The sequence below is a fragment of the Actinia tenebrosa genome, unplaced genomic scaffold (genome assembly GCF_029948245.1).
Source record: "Actinia tenebrosa isolate PJP-AT-01 unplaced genomic scaffold, QUT_ActTen_1.0 PGA_scaffold4__44_contigs__length_22323623, whole genome shotgun sequence".
Classification (NCBI taxonomy): domain Eukaryota; kingdom Metazoa; phylum Cnidaria; class Anthozoa; order Actiniaria; family Actiniidae; genus Actinia; species Actinia tenebrosa.
Genome location: NW_028292581.1, coordinates 20,933,974 through 20,953,076, shown reverse-complemented (window position 1 = coordinate 20,953,076; position 19,103 = coordinate 20,933,974). Strand labels below are relative to the sequence as shown.

The 19,103-nt window shown below is 32.9% G+C and overlaps 2 protein-coding genes, 1 long non-coding RNA gene and 1 other non-coding gene across 9 annotated transcripts in view; 1 reads left to right on the top strand and 3 right to left on the bottom strand.

Moving 5' to 3' along the window:
* LOC116298972 (voltage-dependent L-type calcium channel subunit beta-1) overlaps nucleotides 1-13,565 on the bottom strand; it is a 26,913-nt gene extending 13,348 nt beyond the window's left edge. Inside the window, exons 1-2 of one of the 5 annotated variants that reach the window (XM_031707571.2) lie at nucleotides 13,302-13,565; nucleotides 13,086-13,142 (exon numbers count right to left, since the gene is read on the bottom strand). In XM_031707571.2, the coding sequence (XP_031563431.2) occupies nucleotides 13,086-13,142; nucleotides 13,302-13,403 (159 nt within the window). In that variant the 5' untranslated portion in view covers nucleotides 13,404-13,565. Of the gene's footprint in view, nucleotides 1-555; nucleotides 601-3,084; nucleotides 3,229-6,718; nucleotides 6,848-9,344; nucleotides 9,440-13,085; nucleotides 13,143-13,301 lie in introns of those variants that run through there. The other 4 variants (XM_031707573.2, XM_031707574.2, XM_031707572.2 and 1 more) reach the window with 4 other exon arrangements.
* Nucleotides 4,445-19,103, top strand: part of LOC116298977 (uncharacterized) — an 18,271-nt gene continuing 3,612 nt past the window's right edge. The window contains exons 1-3 of the long non-coding RNA XR_004197398.2: nucleotides 4,445-4,602; nucleotides 18,721-18,769; nucleotides 18,909-19,015. This is a non-coding gene — a long non-coding RNA (uncharacterized LOC116298977). The remainder of the gene's footprint in view (nucleotides 4,603-18,720; nucleotides 18,770-18,908; nucleotides 19,016-19,103) is intronic.
* Nucleotides 5,468-5,540, bottom strand: Trnaa-ggc (transfer RNA alanine (anticodon GGC)). Its single transcript has one exon. It is a non-coding gene; the product is annotated as a tRNA-Ala (tRNA).
* LOC116298968 (mitogen-activated protein kinase kinase kinase kinase 3) overlaps nucleotides 15,331-19,103 on the bottom strand; it is a 20,805-nt gene continuing 17,032 nt past the window's right edge. For both annotated transcript variants that reach the window (XM_031707562.2, XM_031707563.2), the window contains 8 exons: nucleotides 18,946-19,004; nucleotides 18,695-18,798; nucleotides 18,208-18,305; nucleotides 18,036-18,109; nucleotides 17,421-17,486; nucleotides 17,249-17,341; nucleotides 16,628-16,698; nucleotides 15,331-16,479 (listed from right to left, as the gene is read on the bottom strand). In XM_031707562.2, coding sequence (XP_031563422.2) covers nucleotides 16,336-16,479; nucleotides 16,628-16,698; nucleotides 17,249-17,341; nucleotides 17,421-17,486; nucleotides 18,036-18,109; nucleotides 18,208-18,305; nucleotides 18,695-18,798; nucleotides 18,946-19,004 — 709 coding nt within the window. In that variant the 3' untranslated portion in view covers nucleotides 15,331-16,335. The remainder of the gene's footprint in view (nucleotides 16,480-16,627; nucleotides 16,699-17,248; nucleotides 17,342-17,420; nucleotides 17,487-18,035; nucleotides 18,110-18,207; nucleotides 18,306-18,694; nucleotides 18,799-18,945; nucleotides 19,005-19,103) is intronic.

The window sequence follows — 19,103 nt, the reverse complement described above, 5'->3', positions numbered from 1 at the left end:
TACATATATAATATGTATATTTTCTAGAACAAGCATGTACTATAATAATAAATAGGTCAAATAATGAACATTATCAAACCCAGCCATTAATGTTTTATTATGCTTCATAAAATTATTTAAGAAAACTCATGAAATTTCTTATTATTCAGTTAAATTTCAATACAATAATTGGATTTTTTTTGTTGGGAAGAGTAGAAAAATGTTCTGTGTTCATAACTTGACTAGTCAAGAAACCATACAACTTTTTAAACCAACAAGACAAATAAAGAAAATGCAGTAGTACCAGTCACAGCCTGTTAATAAGAGAATACAATAACAAACAAACAAAAAAGAATTCCAGGCATCTTTGGAAAAAAGCAGCAGAAATGAATACAATTTTTAATTTAAGAAGGTAGTTTTGTACTAACTTTTTCTTAAACTTCAAGAATATACAAGTGCAGTAAGTTGTATAATACAAAATTGTCAAACTAAAGATTTTAAAAAAACACTTTAAGAGAAATATTATTCATGATATGGCTGTCATCAATCTGTTAAACTTCATAAAGGATTTCTTACCAATAATTTGTCTCTGTCAGAAGCTTTCATGGATGGGGTAAATATAATTGGTCTCATACACAGCCCCTGATATCTACAATCCACTACATCTATCTGTCTCCTGGCAAGAAATGCTTATTCTACCACTTAAACTAATGCTGCCAGTAGACATGGAACTATACTGAATATATTATTGGATCACTAAGATGGAAAACACATCCTCGATTGTCACCAGTAGCTAGCAGTCAAGGAAAAGAGATGTGATTTCATATCATTATCGCCCACAACATTATATACAGATACAAGTGATTAATACTTAACAATGTCTTAACATCACTGAGGGTGTTTGGAGTTTAATGAGGTCTGCTGATCAGTACACAGGATGCATATGATAATCACTCCCAGATACTGAATACCCTTAGACAATAGAACACAGGACTAACCCAGGCTCCAGTTACAATTCATAACAAATTTTAGAAATGTATTTCTGATTTTCCCCCAAATAAATCAAGAGAAAGTTTTGGCTCTCTAAATTAATACGTTGGATTTATTTATACATTACATTTTTTAGGAAAAAAAACTTTTGCATTTTTGACATGGTAGCCCTATTCAAGTCTCTATCCCAAACTATGAAAAAATGTACAAAATTCCAATCTTGGTAAGTATTGATCATAATTGCTACAAAATGCCTATTACAAATATTGGGAAAGAAAAAAAATTAAATGTGAGTATAATCTAATTTATTTAGTGGTTGAGAGGAAATATAGATAGTGTTTGGCAGATACAGCTTCACACCTCCATTATCATTGGGGATTGGTGGATTTTCTTAATTTAAGTGATAGAAAATCATTCAAAAAAATTAATTTCGAAAATAGGGTTTCCTTGTAAAAACATTTACTTTATCTAGTAAACTGAAGCTAGTAATCCACATGTAATCACACATGCAAAAGTTTGCTACAGATGATGCTTGCAACTCCCCAATTAAAGGCTAGTTCAAAGCATATTTTAATTTCTATTTAATCTCTACACAGAAACAAAATCAAATCTCACATGCTTTCATCATTGCAGATGAAGACCCTGTCTGTCCAACATTTATTATAAATGATATATACAATATGACAAGGGTATACCATGCACGTCATATGAATGGATGTTTTCTTAGTCAGTAACATACATGCCATTAAAGAATGAATGTCTTATTGATACTTCTTTTGCACCTGTCATTCACTGCTTAGCAGTTGAACTCCTCTGCACACAATAATAGATCTTAACAATGAGAACAAGTCCAAATTTTTAAAACTTTACCACAAAAACCCCTACTGGAATAATCTACAGCCATGTAATAATTCATAACATAATATGCAAATAACACCATCCTCTGAAAACTAAAGATCAAAAACTAACAAACTTGTACCTGTATCACACAAAAATGATGGGGTTTAAAAAACAGAAAAATAATCCAAGGTCATACAATACAACCTCTGATCAATAAAAAATCTTGTCAATAAAATTCAATAATTTTTTTGAACCTATTAAATTAGAAAAAGGAAAACATTCAAGAAACCACAAGCAATATTGAATCTCTCCACAGTAAATATCAATTGAAAGGAAGTGTATAACATTCTTCAAAGTATTGATTACTACTAATAGTACTACTAATAATAACAAATATTAAACTGTTGAGGAAAAATGTGTAAAAAATGGAAAAAAGACATGGTAAGAATTTTTCATTTATGCAAATAACACTTTGCCCCTAAAACTTTCTTTATCATTAATTATTAATAACCTAAAGCTGAGGATAAAAAGTAAAAACCTGCTTTTATAATATGCATGCGGAAATGTTATTGAGGTTGTCATATGTGAAATATTTGACTTCAAAATATTCACATTTTTAACTCCATATGTTAAGTGAATGGTATAAAACAGTACTGAATTCAATTTCTTTGCTTAAAATGTAACCAAGTTAAACTTAAATTTAAAATATCTGAATTTAAACACATAGGTGTAGTGATATATCTTATGGCTTTAGCACACAGATGATTCTGTAATCAAACACTTTTAAAATAAATGGCAGCCATAAACATTCATATATACTGCAGTTTTTGAACTTTCCTGTGCCAAAGAAAACATACCAGCTGTACATTCATTTGAAGACAATTTCAATCAATCTCAAAACAATTTCATTGGTCTCTAGGTGTGATATAAGATGAAAATCTAAAAGCCAGATTGATTCTGAGTTAACCTATGTCTTATAAGTAAAATCTTTAGTGTTTGTCAGTGTATAAAAACATTGTTTAAGATGAGATGATAAGATACTACATGCAAAATGTAAAGAAAATTCATTAAATAAAAATTATCACTTTGAGCCCTATTTACATTATATACAAGGAGAAATATCTTGGATACAGAGAAACCCTGACCTATTTATATCATATAGTGATCAGAAAAGAGAGAGAGATAGACAAGTTACAGTTGCATGTACATGAACATGTAAATTACTAAATGAAAAAAGTCAAATGAGAAAGTAGTATGTCCCCATTAAATACTCACTAAAAGCTGATCTTCTAAGTAGTTATCATCCCAGTTGTCCCATGCTTCAGTAAAACTATATGCATCTTCCATCATAAGGATACTAAAATCATGGTTTGACAGTAGCTTTGTTAACCCCATCAAACCTTGAAGACTATATCACCATGATCCACTAATAAGCAGTTACATATAAAACCATGATTTGCTCATCATATTAAAAATACTCCAGCTATGACATCACAATTGATTGCTTTTCCAAAATCCAAATATGGGCATATGCGAAGGACAAACGTCCAATTGATTTTCTCTCTCACTTCTCTCATGTGTGGTTCAATTTGTGGAAACACTTATCATAAATTACTTGTTCAACAAATTAAATATATATCATAATATGTAGATATAAAAATATTAAGATCCTAAAATGACTAGACATTTAAACTGGAATTCTCTGAGTACATTTCTAGTTATTAACACCTTTTAGCAAGTGACCTTTTAAGTATACTTCCTACACATCATATTTTACATATACTTTGCAGCTTATAAATATACTACTCGAAATGTAATTTGGCTTATTAATACATGTACCATATTGTAACTCTAAAATCTTATCATTACTTGTGGGTTACACACCATCAATAAAGTAATATTACTGCATTTAGACCTGACTTGCACATGAAAGGCTTGAAAGAAGGACAACAGCTAAATTCCATTACAACAATTGATTGAAACTCTATTTTTCTTTTTAACAGAAACCAACACTGATGGCACTGACCAAAGTCAGCAGGATGGTAACCACAAATATCGCTTACCTTTCATCATTAACAAAACATAGACATTAAAACTATTTTCCATACTACTTGGCCTGGGCTATGATGTTATCAATTTGCAGTTATCAGGCTTCAATAATCTAAGTGTCAGTCAAGTCAAAGTAGCTAAGGTTTTAATAACTCCACTACTGTCTATTATTTACATAGTTCAGTATAGTTTTTATTACGAGAATGTAATGATAAATATTACATTATGCTGAAGGATAGGGTGATGGCACTTAACCTGTGAAATAGATATTAGCCGAATACCTGTACCTTAGTAATCTTTGATTCCATGATTAATTTCTTCTGTTAAAAAATTGAATATTAGAATTTATTTGACGTGTTAAGTGCCATCACCCTACAATACCATTTCTAGAGACAACAATGAAACATAAACTGGCATAATATTCAAAGTATTAAAATCATTCAGTCAATAGTCACTCATAATAAAGCTTTACCTCACTGAATTAATTATATTACTTGACATACTATAATTGGTTGGTGTAGCTGGCCTATCACAGTCCTATCTTGGCCGTCACCATCTCACTAGACATGCTTGACAGAACTGATAAATTTTTTATTCACATCACTTGAGACAAAAGAAACAGTATCTTTACAAAGAAATGTTGTATACCATAAGTTATCTACATAACTTGGATTGAATGGAAAAGTGTGATGGAATAAGAATATAAGACTACACAACACAGGCTAAAGAATACTGTATGTGAAGGTAAGACTCTAGAAATAAATACATGTGAAAATCAATCCACTTACTTTTGCAAATAAGGTCTCCCCCTTTTGTTGAGAAAATCAAAAAATTATAAAGTCAAGCATTTCATACTTCCTACAGTTAAGTAGGTAGCCTAAAATGCTTAATATCATACTACCACTACTCTACTACTGTAGTTACTGTACGTATAATACTTTACTAGCAATACAATGTAGAGCTCTGAAGACAATTTTGACTAAGATAATAAATGTTTTAAACCCCCCCCCCCCCCCCCCCCAAAAAAAATAAGGCATTTAAAGATTCAAGTAGGTAAGTTTTACTCAAAGAAAACTAGCTTAATTCAATATTCAAGAAAAGCCTGACTTAATTTCATTCAATAAGCATCATTGTGGTAAAGATGATAAGTCGATAAGAATCAGAAATATTACCAACCATCACTATCACTATCTATTACTCTTGCTAAAAAAACATTTTCGACTTTTAATTCAACTTTTAGAGGTACATATTTCAGACTTGCAATACATTTTTCTGGGTAAACAACAGCAAAATCCACAGCTATTAAACAAATATTTCCATAGAAATTTATTTTATCGTAAATGGATCAGTAAAGAATTGAATAAAGAAGTTGGCATAACATACATTTTACCACCCTTGGTAATGGTATTTCATTTATACCAAAGATAAGAAAATATGGCATCTTACATTTGCCTCTTACTTAATGTAGTTTTTTTCGCAGTTTTTTCACTTTAGTAACAGTACTGTATTCCTTTCCAATCCCCAACAGCATATGATAGATGTGTTGATCATCACAGTGAATGAGCGATCTAAGCGAACGCTGTAAAGAAAGACTTGAAAAAATGATTTCAAGCTTCAACGGGAATCGAACCCATGACCTCCGTGATGCCGGTGCGATGCTCTACCAACTGAGCTATGAAGCCAATCCTGTGTAATAAGCATATATTCCAATTTGATCTGCGAGTTAGCTATGCCCTGAATGATCAGCCCAGATGTTGTTTCAGGGTTCAAACAAAGTAAGCGATTTCCTACCTTAGACCAGCCCAGTGAGCCTGTAGATACACAGGAAGTGATCTGCAGACACAGGAAGTGAACTGAATACCCCTAAGAATACAGTAGTATGTGTACTTTATAAGGTACAGTATGGTGTGAGTGTGGAAGTAACCCACACTTACTGTATTAATGCTTTTTCAATAAGATCAGGACATGTGAATATTTTGATCAAAAAATAATGATTTTCTGTTAGCAACATCTACTAGACTAGTAAAGTAATGTAAAATGTAAATCAATATTGCATAATTAATTATTAATGAACTGCTTCCTTCCACTATTTTCTTCTTCAAGTCCTTTTCTAGTTCAAGTTCAAAATCTTGCGATTGAAAGATTTGAATGGTTAAATGTCCAAAACAAGATCATTACAGTGTATGTTAACTTCAGCTGTCAGAAATTAGAACACTAACTATAGAAACTGCCAAAAGGCAAACTTTTCTCTTTATTGCCAAGGATTCCCTTTTCCATAATAGCCTTAGTATAGTAGTTTTTACTAGTCGTATACTATAAAACAGTCTTTCACAAGGAACATTACACTACTCACACCATCAAAAATAACACTGGACACTTTGTCTACTATGGTTAACTGTCTTAGTTTGCTGGCTTGAAGGTTTTAATGCTAAAATGGTTTTTCTTTCGAATTTAAAATGGCTAGATTTAAACACAAATTTAACAGCAATTTATCTAAGTTCTTAATTGTGCTAACAAACTATCAGACAAACTATTAAACCCTACCCATAATGTAATTGCTATAGACTACTAATAGTGATATGAAAATCTAATTATAAAACTTTCAGGAACAAAAACCCAAGATAAGAGTATTCTACATTCTACTCTAAAATGCAACCAACCATTGAATATCTTCATGACAAGAACTGGCTATCATAATGAATACACCTCACCCAGAAAGAATTCTGTAGTGAAATAGATATTCACTACACTGTAGTATTTTAGAATGATTTGAAAAGCATCTCATTTAAATTTTTAGTGCTAATATTCCCTAGGTCACTCTTTTAACCAGCCATTATACTTGTATCCACATACAACTTACCATTGTTGCTAATGTAGAAGTCAATCAGTAACCTCAATGAAAGGGAAAAGTTGGAAACTTGAAAAAATTCCTTTTCAAATGTGTTGCAACTGTATCAAAAGCAAAATGCAAATACAGGCAGCATAGATTTGAGATAATCCACAATGTATAGCAGGTTACCTGCTTGTTTGGGCATTATGCCAACTGCAATGACTCTATCTACCAGCAAATACAACACTTGAATTATTGCAAAATCTCTGTTTATGTATTCAAAAAAAATATCTTTAAGATGTATTATTTTTTGTTAATACCATCAAGGCATATTTTAATTTCTTGCTAAAGAGTATATCTGTAAGATGTTACACTAAATTTACCTGTTGCTATCAGAATTACAAAAATATTTGGCATATTAATTTAATTAAAAATTCATGAAATTCACCTATAGCTTTCCAAAACAAGCCACTCCTTTTATATTATTAGAACAAGTAAGAAAAGCAAAATTATCGCTATAAATTTAAATATTGTAAGTAGTTTTGATGTATCTTATATACACAGACAGCTAGAGAGGTTTACAGAAAATTCATATTTCATGCAGCTTGACACAGTCCATGGAATAATTTATTTCATAATAAATGACAAACTTACAGTCAAAAAAATTTCATGAATTATTTGTGTTATTTTTTAAAGGAAAGAAATTGCATTCCTTGATTGAAAATGTCAGAATGTAGAATACACTAAAAAATCATAAAGAAAACTGACAAGAACAAATAATAACAATTAGCAGAATATCAGTTGCTGTGGGTACCTGTTAATACCTGTAACTATGGGCCTGTGATATACTAAATATGCTTATAAAATAACAACACTGAAAATACACATTTCCCACAAGAATTAAGATGTGAATTTTTTTGGAATACATGTACATGAAGTACACAACATTCTTTTAGCAAAATAACATTTTCTTTTATACATGAAAGAAAGAAACCCATAGAAAGCTACAATTTTGAATAAATTGCTTTTAAGCATAAAAATTAAGTTTCTGGTTGTCCCTAACAACCAAAAAGTAAAGTTCTAATGCTCTAGCAACACTACCTACTATGATCTGCATATATGCCATATCCATGCAGCCATATCCAAAGACAAAGACATAAATAATGCCCCAATTTAAAGCTAGTTTAGCTGGAAAAACAGCAATTCTAGAACATTCTAGGAAATGATCAACTAATAAATGTCACTCAATATATGTATAATAATATAGTGAATATATTAAGAATGACAAACAGTATGCTGGCTGCTGACATTGGCTGGCATATCCCAAACAGAATACAAGTCAGTAATACTAGTGAAGGATAGGCTGGCCAATTGTAATGTGGTTTAAAACAAGATACATATCTAAATGTATAACCCTAACCTAACCCTGTATCAATAACAGTAGCACTCTATGCTGTATGGAACAGCCGAAGGTTATTCAGTACAAATAAAACTGAACATAGATTTTTTTATGAAATTACTACTTATGTCATTATAATTACTCCATTTCAGTGCTAAATGACTTAAAACTTTGGTATTTTTGGTGGTGTACAATACAATATTCAAAACATGAAAATCAAACAAAAGATGTATTCAAATACCAGAGAGGTAATATCATATTTAACATATTCATATTATCATCTCAATAACATAATAAACCAATAGTCTGATTTAAAAACATGCAGGTAGAGCAGTATATATTACCCTAATATCATACCTATATACAGTATATATAATTATATAATAATAATAATTATTATTATTATTATAATTATATATATATATATATATTATTATCATATATATTACACCCTAATATCAGCCAGGAAACAGTTGCAGTATGTTTTGGAAAAGACATGTATATATCATGTAATCTGAGCACAGAGTTTTGTTAAAACTCCAATATGTGACAGTTGCTTCACATTGAAAATAAAAAAGATAGGTTACTGTGCTCTTTTACTTTATATCACACTACACCTTACTAAAGGACAGAACATACGATGGCCAAGTGAAGACTATGACGAGTTCCAAGAATACCACTAAATCATGACCCTACATATATTGGCAATATTTTGCTAAATCATAAAATCTTTTCAATGTTAATTTTGGAGTCTGAATATTTCCCTGCCATCTTATGTTATGTGCAGAAAGCGTATGCACAGGGCAATACTACAGAATTATCAAATCAAGCAAAACTATACAGTCAGGATTTAGAAAAAATACAGCAAAATATGTTTCTTAGTGTAAATAAACTAGTTTACAGTGATAACAGAAAACAGCATCCATTAATAAACTTTCATTGACCTTTCAATTCTTAATTATCTGAAGTAATTTTCAAAGTTTATGTTTGCATTTATCAAATCTGTTTTGTTAGTTCAAATCATGCTGCATCATAGAACTCCCAAATCAATGTCAATTACCAACAATTATAATAGTGAAATCAACTATTTTAAAATTAATACTCAATCACATACACAATAAGAAAATTTTAGGACCAAATTATAAAATACTTAATTTGTTGCTCAAACTGAACATCATGCTCCGGGTAATTAATATCTATACATGGGATGCAAACACATGAAATGATCATAAATATAATATATTAATGTTATCCTACCACAGCAGATTTGACTTGAACATCTTTGTTCATCAAATGAGTCTTTTTAATCCAAGAAGGTTTCAACATAATTTCTCAATATTTATATGTCTGAATGCTCACTTGACTCTGATGTAGTTATCGTGAATGACAACAACTTTTGATCAACCATGTGACTAAGATTAACATATAAATGTTGTTTTGTTTACTTTTTGATGAAAGAAAACTGCTTCCATCTAGGCTGAAGAAACACAACACAAAGGCATTTCAGAAACTTCATGCTAATAATGTGATCAAATGGAATTACTTAGAGTGTATCGTTAAGAAACTTGGCAAATGAGTTAACTGTAATGAAAAACAGACCTGATATATAGCATTGTGTCAAAAAAGAATATGGTGCATGCATTTCACCCATGTCATTGGAACCATGTCTTTTTCCAAGCTAGTAGATACAATATAACTGTATCAAAAGTGGTAAGTAAATGTAAACAAATGTAAACGTTAAAGAAAGGCCTATCGATGTTTATTTATTCTGAATATATATCCAACAGGTTGGAAAATATTTTTTGAGAGATTTCGGACACAAACTCTTATAATATTTGAGATTTCTGTGGTTCAAATATTGGTGTTTTACTTCAGTGATTAGGCTAAGGAAATCCTAACTGCATAAGTTTATACAGTTTATACTGTAAATCTGAGCAAAATCATACATAATATAGCGGTTTATGCAATCAGTTACAAGCTATAATACCAAAGACAAGTTCAATGGTTGCTTTTATTTATCATTTGTCATTGGTTTATGCAATCAGTTACAAGCTATAATACCAAAGACAAGTTCAATGGTTGCTTTTATTTATCATTTGTTAAGATGCACCATTTGCTTTCCTCCAAAACACTGGACCACTAATGTTTACATGACTAAGTGGTACTGTTACTGATAGTGAAACAGGAGTTTTTTTTCACTACAGAAACAGTGATCAAGCTTTTATTTATGTGCACTAGCTCACATTTTAGTCAACCAGTCAAACATAGGATATCATGCAAAAACTAAATTCAATAATTATTATCATAATACAACCAAATGTGTCAATAGCCCCAGATAGCAGTAAAACTGTGCTTGAGGTCTTAAATATAAACGGACTAAAGCCAAAATTCCAATTTGATTTTAGGAAGATGTTCTCATGACAGTGTTTACCTCTTATATCTCCTTTTGCACTATATTATTGTAAATTGGTTATTAAGCCAAGGTTTGTTTTCAAGACCAATCACACAGTTTAATAAATATAACAATAATAAAAAAAGAATAACTTGTTTATACAAGCCTATTGCAGTAAAATTAAATTACAAGCTGGTACACCAAATAGATATATAGATAATAATTAATAAATTATGACACACAAATTCTTTTACGAAAGACAATTAAAGGAGAATATGAAATACTTGATATAAGGGCAGGGTTAGTTTTTGACTATCTGGACTGGCTTTGGGATGGTAAATAAATTATTTTTTCTATATCCTTTTCACTTGGTTTCATAAACAATTGTTGTTTAGTAATCCAGTATCTCAGGGCTTAAGAAAACAGCCAGTCCAGGGCTTAAAATAACGGCCAATCAGTCATGGGTCATTATCACAGGCCAAATATGTTTTAGCTTAGTTATACCTTATTTCTGGCTAAACGTTACTGGTCAAAATGACTGGAAAGGCAAACATTTGACCAGACATTGTACCAGGTCCAGCCAATATTTTAAGCCCTGCCAGTCATCGAACAAAGTCGAACCATAATTGGGTCTTTTCCAGTCTTGTGAAAATCTTTGCCTTGTGGGTCATTGTGACCAGTAACATTGAGCCAGGTAAAGTATGACCAAGCTAAAACTAATTTGGACCAGCCAATATCTCAAATCCTATATCCCAGGACACTGAACATTGGTCAGGGATAGCAAATACCACTTGCTCCCACAGCCAATCAGAACACCGATTTTCAGGATACTGGATTGAAAAATAATGAATGTATATACAGTACAACTACTATTCTTTGATATCCTATAAAAAGCATCGAAACTATTTGTTCAAGGTCATCAGTAGTTGTAATATCAGGAAAAAGCATAAAACAAATTACAATACCTTATGAATGGTTTTGCACTGACATTCTAGCTAGTTAAAATGAAAGTGAACATCCTTATTAAAATCAATTAAACGTAAATAATATTAATGCTTTAGCTAGTTTCCAGTCTTGTTATATAATGCGCACAACTGCTGAGTTCAGTCAAGAACTTTTGTTGTAATTTACATTGCTCGTTTCACAAAAATTTAATTTTTTTTAGGAATTGTGAATCAGCAAATGCAGGAGAATAAAGTTTGATGCTGGTTGCAAAAAGACATTTAATAAAGTATACAGCCCATTAATATATAAACTCATAAAATTTTCAAAGTGTTGACCACTTTTTTAAAATAAAATGTACACCTATGTATGTATGTATGTATGTACACCTATAATTATTAAGCTTTTTATTAAGCATTCAAAAATATTCATAATTCATATAATGATCATTTTTCTTCTGAGTCGCGAATTTGGTAACCTATAAAGAGTGCCAACTCAACTGTAGAATACTATAAACACTACCACAAATAAAATAATTATCATAAACTGCAAACGTTTTATTCCCTGGCAGCTAAGGGGAAAATATATAGAACACCAAAAAAAACAACAAAAATATGCAACGAAAACAATCATTCATATATAAATATTACAATTCTGACGAGTTTTTTCCATAATTTGCTAGCAGAAATCCTCCATTGAAACTTGAAGTGTTGGATATTTGAAGTCGTGTTATAGCTCAAAGCTCTCTCAAACACTATAAATGTGTATATAAAAGGAAAAAGCCAAATTGCATACAAGAAATAGAGAATTTGTCATTTCGCCTGGGAGATGAAGTCAATGATAAACAACGAGAGAGAGAGAGAGCTTATTCATTTGCGTTTAAAAATATGGAGGAAAAGCGAGGAAAATTCCAGCAAAAGAAAACTAAAATGATTTAAGCTAAAACAAAACATTCCAGTGTGAAAAAAGGCTTTATTTTTTCTCTCCAAGAAACAGAACGGTAAAAACCCTTAGTATGTATAATTACGTCTATATTTCTCTTAGTTATATCAAATGAGTTTATGTGAAATTTGTGAGCAACAAAATGGCTTTTACACTTTCCTCGAATCGTATCACCGCTTCGACTCTTAACAAAACAAAGTGTCCGAAAGCTAACGAGAGTCGATTTGAGGCGATTTAAAAGTCGATTTACAAAGCATTATAATTCTTCTTTCAGCTCCCTACTGCTTATATGCTAAAAAAAATAAACTCATAACGCATCGTTCCCAAGCACAGATCAAGGCAGGCCGTTTAATAGCATATAAACACTTCGATTCATGACACCAAATGATCAAGTTGTAAGAAAAGCTTTCAAATAGGACCCATTTTTTTATAGTAAAATACGCATAATAACGAACGAAACGTTCCAAGGTACCATCTTAGTTTTGGATCAAACCACCAAAACGAAAATGATTATGCAAAAACGTTTTAAAATCTGACTATTTCGACCTGAACTGTGTCTGAGGAGGATGTACACACACATTAAAATATGCAAGCTCTTGCGAACTACTGGATTGAGCACATAAAACCAACTTGTATGTACCCAAAAAGAGTCAGTCGCTTTAACTTACCTTAAGGATACATACTTTATTATATTTAACATGAATATATGGCTGTATGCGTACCTTAAAACCATCCGAACCACCAACTCGACCAGAGCGTTCGTTGTACTGATGCCATCTCTGAACAACGACGAAAAAACGATGTTACTGAACTTTCGAATTCACAGCCAAAATTACAACCAAAATAAGAAGCACTTATCATTCTCTAAGGCAAAAAACACTTAATTCGGCGAAGTATATGGGCATAAAGGTTGGTAAGAAGGCCCCAAAAAAACTAACCTGGATATCAGAAGGAGTTGAAGATACAGTAGAAGCCTGATCACCACCAGAGAGACTATCAAGTTCGACGTCTTGGTCCCTTACGGCGATTTGCCGCGCCATTTGATGACTTTGTAAAAAATGTTCATGCCATGGGAAGAAAATATCGCCGCAGATCGAATACAACAAAATAAATCTTTGAACCAATAAATATATGGTTGGAAAATCCTAAAGAAATAAGCATCCAACAATCAGTAGACACCAAAGGCAGATGGCACAAGTTTTGCATTCCGTGACGTCAACCTTGACGATGATTGGCCGATTACTGCTTGCCTCGATGTCGCGTCACCTAGTTCCTTCATAATCAAATAGACAAAGGTTTTTTTTTTACAATACCTATCCTGCATTAACTATTTCCACTATGCATTATTACATGCCAAACTTTTGAAAAAAGAATAAATAAATGATCAGTAAGGAAAGACGGGAATCCCGTTTCTTCCTATCACACTTACAAGAAAACTGAATGTCATGTAGGTAGAAATGTTTTTTTTCGAAAAATGAACTTTATTTAGTATTTAGAAACTTTTATTAGTAACAATATACACGATCAATTATAATAACATAAAGTTAAATAAAACAAAGCTAACTCACTAAGAGTAACTCATTAACTCGTTATGAGCGCAGGACGTGAGGCAGGTCAAGCAAACTAACGAAGCAAACTAACGAAGCTATGGTCGCAAGAGGGCTAGAAAACCGCTAGGGGAAAAAATATCCACTTTAGGAAATTTTAAATATATATACGAGTGTTTAGAGTTCTGTACTTTGTACTTCACAACGGTGCCTGGATATCCGATGTGTAAACTTCCTATTTTTTCCATCCAATCGAAGCCTGTATAATTCATCTTTCATACGTCGGTACCCCGATGCATAATTTCTGTTCAGTTTTTATTTCTCATAGCATAGATGGGTGAATGGTGCCTTTCCAGAGTGGATGCTGCGAATCTGTCTTCCAGCTCAATCAGTGGTAGCTAGGGGACTACCAAAAAGATGTTGCTTTAAAACTCAAACTCCACATAACCGCTAACCAGAAAAAATGCATGAACTGGTTCCTTTTCTCTTTTCACTAACCTACAAATTTAGAACGGACGGACGGACGGATGGACGGACGAACGGACGAATAAAAGAAACCTGACAAATAAACCAACACTGAATAAAACCAACAAGGACGTCATTTAACTGAGTGGAACAATGGCCAGCAAAGGTGTATTGGTGTAACAAGCCAATCAGTAACGATTTGACTTGACGTACACATAAATTGGTTGTTAGAAGAAGATCGACAATGAAAGAGAGGGGAAGGCTAGACACCCATACCATAAAATAAAATAAATACTTGTCGGTGTAATTCACCATATTCCATACATCTGCAAAAGCATTTTAGACCTTCACGTGGCTTGGATGGCCACGGTTATGGCGGTCCCGTCCCTAATAAACTAGAGATGTTAAAATGTAAGCATCTAGAGGGTAACACCTAATGTTCCCCGCCTTAATTGTGAATAATACACCTTTGTATTTTGTATTAAAAAAAAAGAAACAAACAAACAAAAACATGTATGTAAACATCTAGAGGGTTACACCTAGTGTTCCCCTCCTAAATTGTAAATAATACACCTTTGTATCTTGTTGTATTTTGTAAAATAAAATAAAAAAATACAAATACAAAAACAATAAAAACAAAACAAAAAAAAAAGAGATGTTAATATAAGAGGAACACGAGTTTATCAGTTGAATTACTGTCAAGCGTTATCCTCTATAAACAAAGTTGGTAATTTAAAGAAAAACTAGCGTCAAATATTGAAGAAATTTTAACTCTCAGAAAAAAGTTATCAGTACCTTCGTTTGTACATGGCGTCATAGCCAACATATTGGAACAATTTGACAAAATATTTAACATTTTTAGTGGATTCCTTTGTTACTTCTTCTAATTCCATCCAGTCTTTTGTTGTTGTTGTTGTTTTCTTCACTCCCTTGGCAATGATTGCAAACCAAGAAATAGTTAAACCTTTGTTTATTCCAATCACTTTATTTAATAACAGTTTAGCTGAAATTTTACAGGTCATCAAAAATATTATCTTATTTCTTGCAAAAACTTCAAATTTCAATTCTAGGGAAAATCCTTCCAGTTCAAAACGATACGTTTTCTCTTTTCGTATTACAATAAAATAGGCCCTTTGCAGCTCAGTAATTAGGTGCTGATTAATTCAATGAGAGCAAATGAATGAACATCTTGATTCCCACGGGTAAAGTATACTGGTGAGCAAACAGACTTTCTACAACCTGTTTTCGAGAGATCGTAATAAAACTGCATTTCGTAACACACTGGTTACGCATCGTTTCATTCAATTCTTCACAAGTAGCTAAAAAGAATAAACAATTCAAAATAAAATAAAAAATTTGCTCACCAGTAAAAACATGACCGTTAACTGCAAAGGGCCTATTGAGCTACTGAGAGGTTTTTGTGGCGTCCATGGCATCTCATTCCTTGGCGTCATGAAAGACGATCAGCGCCAGTGATGCAAATGACAACAGGAAATTTTACATGTGCTTCTAAAATTTAGACCTTATTCACAAATCTATGCTCTTTATGATCCTATAGAGGTTTTGCAGCATCACGTGCCCACGCCCATAATACAGCTTGGGCGGCATGTAGTTGGATGGTAGAACAATAGAACCCTTTTACTTTAAGAAATTGAATCTTTTCTTATGTAAAACGATTGTATTGTTCCTGCCATCTAACATGGCTGCCGTCATGTGATGGTGCAAAATGACCTCTATATATTGGCGGACTGGCCGGTATCGCAAGTGCGTGCTGTGTGTGACGTGGTTAAGAATGGCCCAGGTAACAAACCCGGCAGTTATTAAAATATAGCCTGTGCACTGATATATGCTTTCACAAATTATGTTTCTGATAATGTACAACAAAGTCTGCTGTATAAAAGATTCCGCAGATCGACAACGTGATGAGCACATGTTGCCACCATAGGTATTTTTGTGAACCTCACTTGGTTTTGGGAGCGCTTGCTAAGATGTAAAGATTACATGGTCCTTGTGGGTCGTGAGTAGGCTTACTTTCCACCACAGCTATGCTGTCTGCACCAAGCAGTCGAAACGTTCTCTTTTGGTCATTCATCTCAACGCTCACCTAATCAAATCAAATAGAAGATTATTCTTACGAGATCTATTAACCTATCTTTTTTAGACACTGCCTATATTTTAGGAATATTTGTGTCAACATTTTATAATCATGCACACCGATACGTTTCTTGTATCAATTCTCGTGAGATTCGTACCTGGCCCGTGAGAAGACTTCTACCTTGAAGGCCATGTTCATGAAATCCGAGTACGCTACCCTGTAAACAAACTGATAGTACAAATATAAGGGTCCGTGAAATCATCAAGGGAACAAGGGTCCGTGAAATCATCAAGGGTACAAGGGTCCGTGAAATCATCAAGGGTACAAGGGATCATGAAATCATCAAGGGTACAAGGGACCATGAAATCATCAAGGGTACAAGGGACCATGAAATCATCAAGGGTACAAGGGATCATGAAATCATCAAGGGTACAAGGGTCCGTGAAATCATCAAGGGTACAAGGGACCATGAAATCATCAAGGGTACAAGGGATCATGAAATCATCAAGGGTACAAGGGTCCGTGAAATCATAAAGGGCACAAGGGTCTATGAAATCATCAAAGGTACAAGGGTCCGTGAAATCATCAATGGTACAAGGGTCCATGAAATCATCAAGGGTACAAGGGTCCGTGAAATCATCAAGGGTGCAAGGGACCATGAAATCATCAAGGGTACAAGGGTCCATGAAATCATCAAGGGTACAAGGGACCATGAAATCATCAATATAAACATAAAACAAACGACAATAAAAGTCGTAACACAAAAAGTAATTCATACCGACAGATTCTGGTTTCACATCAAAACGAATTTCAGAAACACCACGTTTCGTCTGCTTTGGTCTTCCTTCCAAATTGACAAACCTGATGATGTCTGTAGAAAGATCAAAGTAACATGCTGGACATAAAACCCAATGCATGAACAAACCTTTTTAACTACTAATTATACTTACTGTCAGCGCAAATAAGAATGGTTTCTTTTTCTAGCTGATCAAAATGGTCTACTGATAGCTTTTTGCCTGAAAGGAATAAAACAACAAATACATTTATATCACAAATAAGAATATATAAAACCTTCCAAAACATATTTCGTTTCTTTCCCGGTTACACTTTAGAATATATATGTTATTAGTTGTAAATTCTTTTCTTTGTCCATTCCCCATTTGACTTTGGTAATTTAGTAAAGCTGTTTACTGCATAAGAATCACTACCATGTGCAAGTTACAGAGAGGAGTACGGAAGGACAGCTAATAAAATGACAAGCTATTTCAGTTTCCTTTGTACTTTATTCAACTGATTACAGAGAAACTAACAGTGCGGATACACGGTGCCATGTCACATGCGACGGTACTTGTGACGTCGCTTGCAACATGTGACATCCAAAAAACCAGCCTATTTCATGCAACGTTGCAGGCGATGTCTCATTGTATATCCGCACCTTAACAGTCAAATATAGATCGATGAAGATACAACAAACAAAGGAAATTAGGTATTTGTACCCGTGACGGTGCTTGTTTTTTTTTAAAGCATGGATGCTATCATCCTTCCAACAAATTGTTATTTCTTACCATCTTTGTGTTCTGTATACCAGTTGGATGTTGAGTTAAGATTTACGAGATCAAAATTTAATGCCCGTTCTGACCTGGTAAACCAAAAAACATATGAACATGAAAATAAAGAACACATATACCTACATATAGGACTGTATGATGTACAAAGATATTAAATGCAGTCACTTACTTTTCCTGTATTCCTACTACAATGAAGGGGTAATCCATATCTGGCATGACCAGTGTCTCAAACAATGTGAGAGGCGAAGGCAAACGAACCTCGTACATCTGCAGGTTAAAAGAATACAGCCAAAATTGCTTCTTAGCTGGAACCCATATTTTTTCTCTTGTACGATAAACAGCCTTTGTCCCCCGTAACGATACATTATTTGTAAATGTTTTACCCTTTTGAAGGCTCGTAACCCTGGTTCTTTTTAATGAAGCACGTTCAATTTCACAGACTAATATTGAGATGCTTTATCACATGACAAAACTCTTTCGCTAATTAGATTAAAGATTCAAAACTCGACCCAGTCTCTTGCTCGTTTTTAAAATGACCAATCACACATGAAGTTACGTCGCATTATATATTCTTTCTGAAGTAAATGCTCAACATATCACATACCGATGTGTAATGTAATGTACCAAATATATAATGTACCAACATGATTACTTACATTGACTTTCATGAATTTTCCCAAAGGTTCATACCACTGCATTAGCAAGATGCCATTTGGTAAAGCAACACACAGGTATAGTTGACCGTTATAGGGGTTATTAACTATGGGAATAATACAATAATTATTTGATTGCAAAAACAATGAATGTTCAATTTAAATATTCTCCATGTTATGATAACAAGTTATATGGAGGCCTATTTTATGTATTTAGATGTGAGCCAAAAAGAGATGATTCAAGATGACCTTACCAATACAACATTTTGTGCATCCTCTGGTCTCTGCAATCCTTTGTGAATAAACAACGCCTCTGTATTCAAAGTAAAAATTCTTATCATACTTTAAGATCAGATCACGGTAGGGTGTGGTGGGTTATCACAGATCGTGATAGGGTGTAGTAGGTTACCAC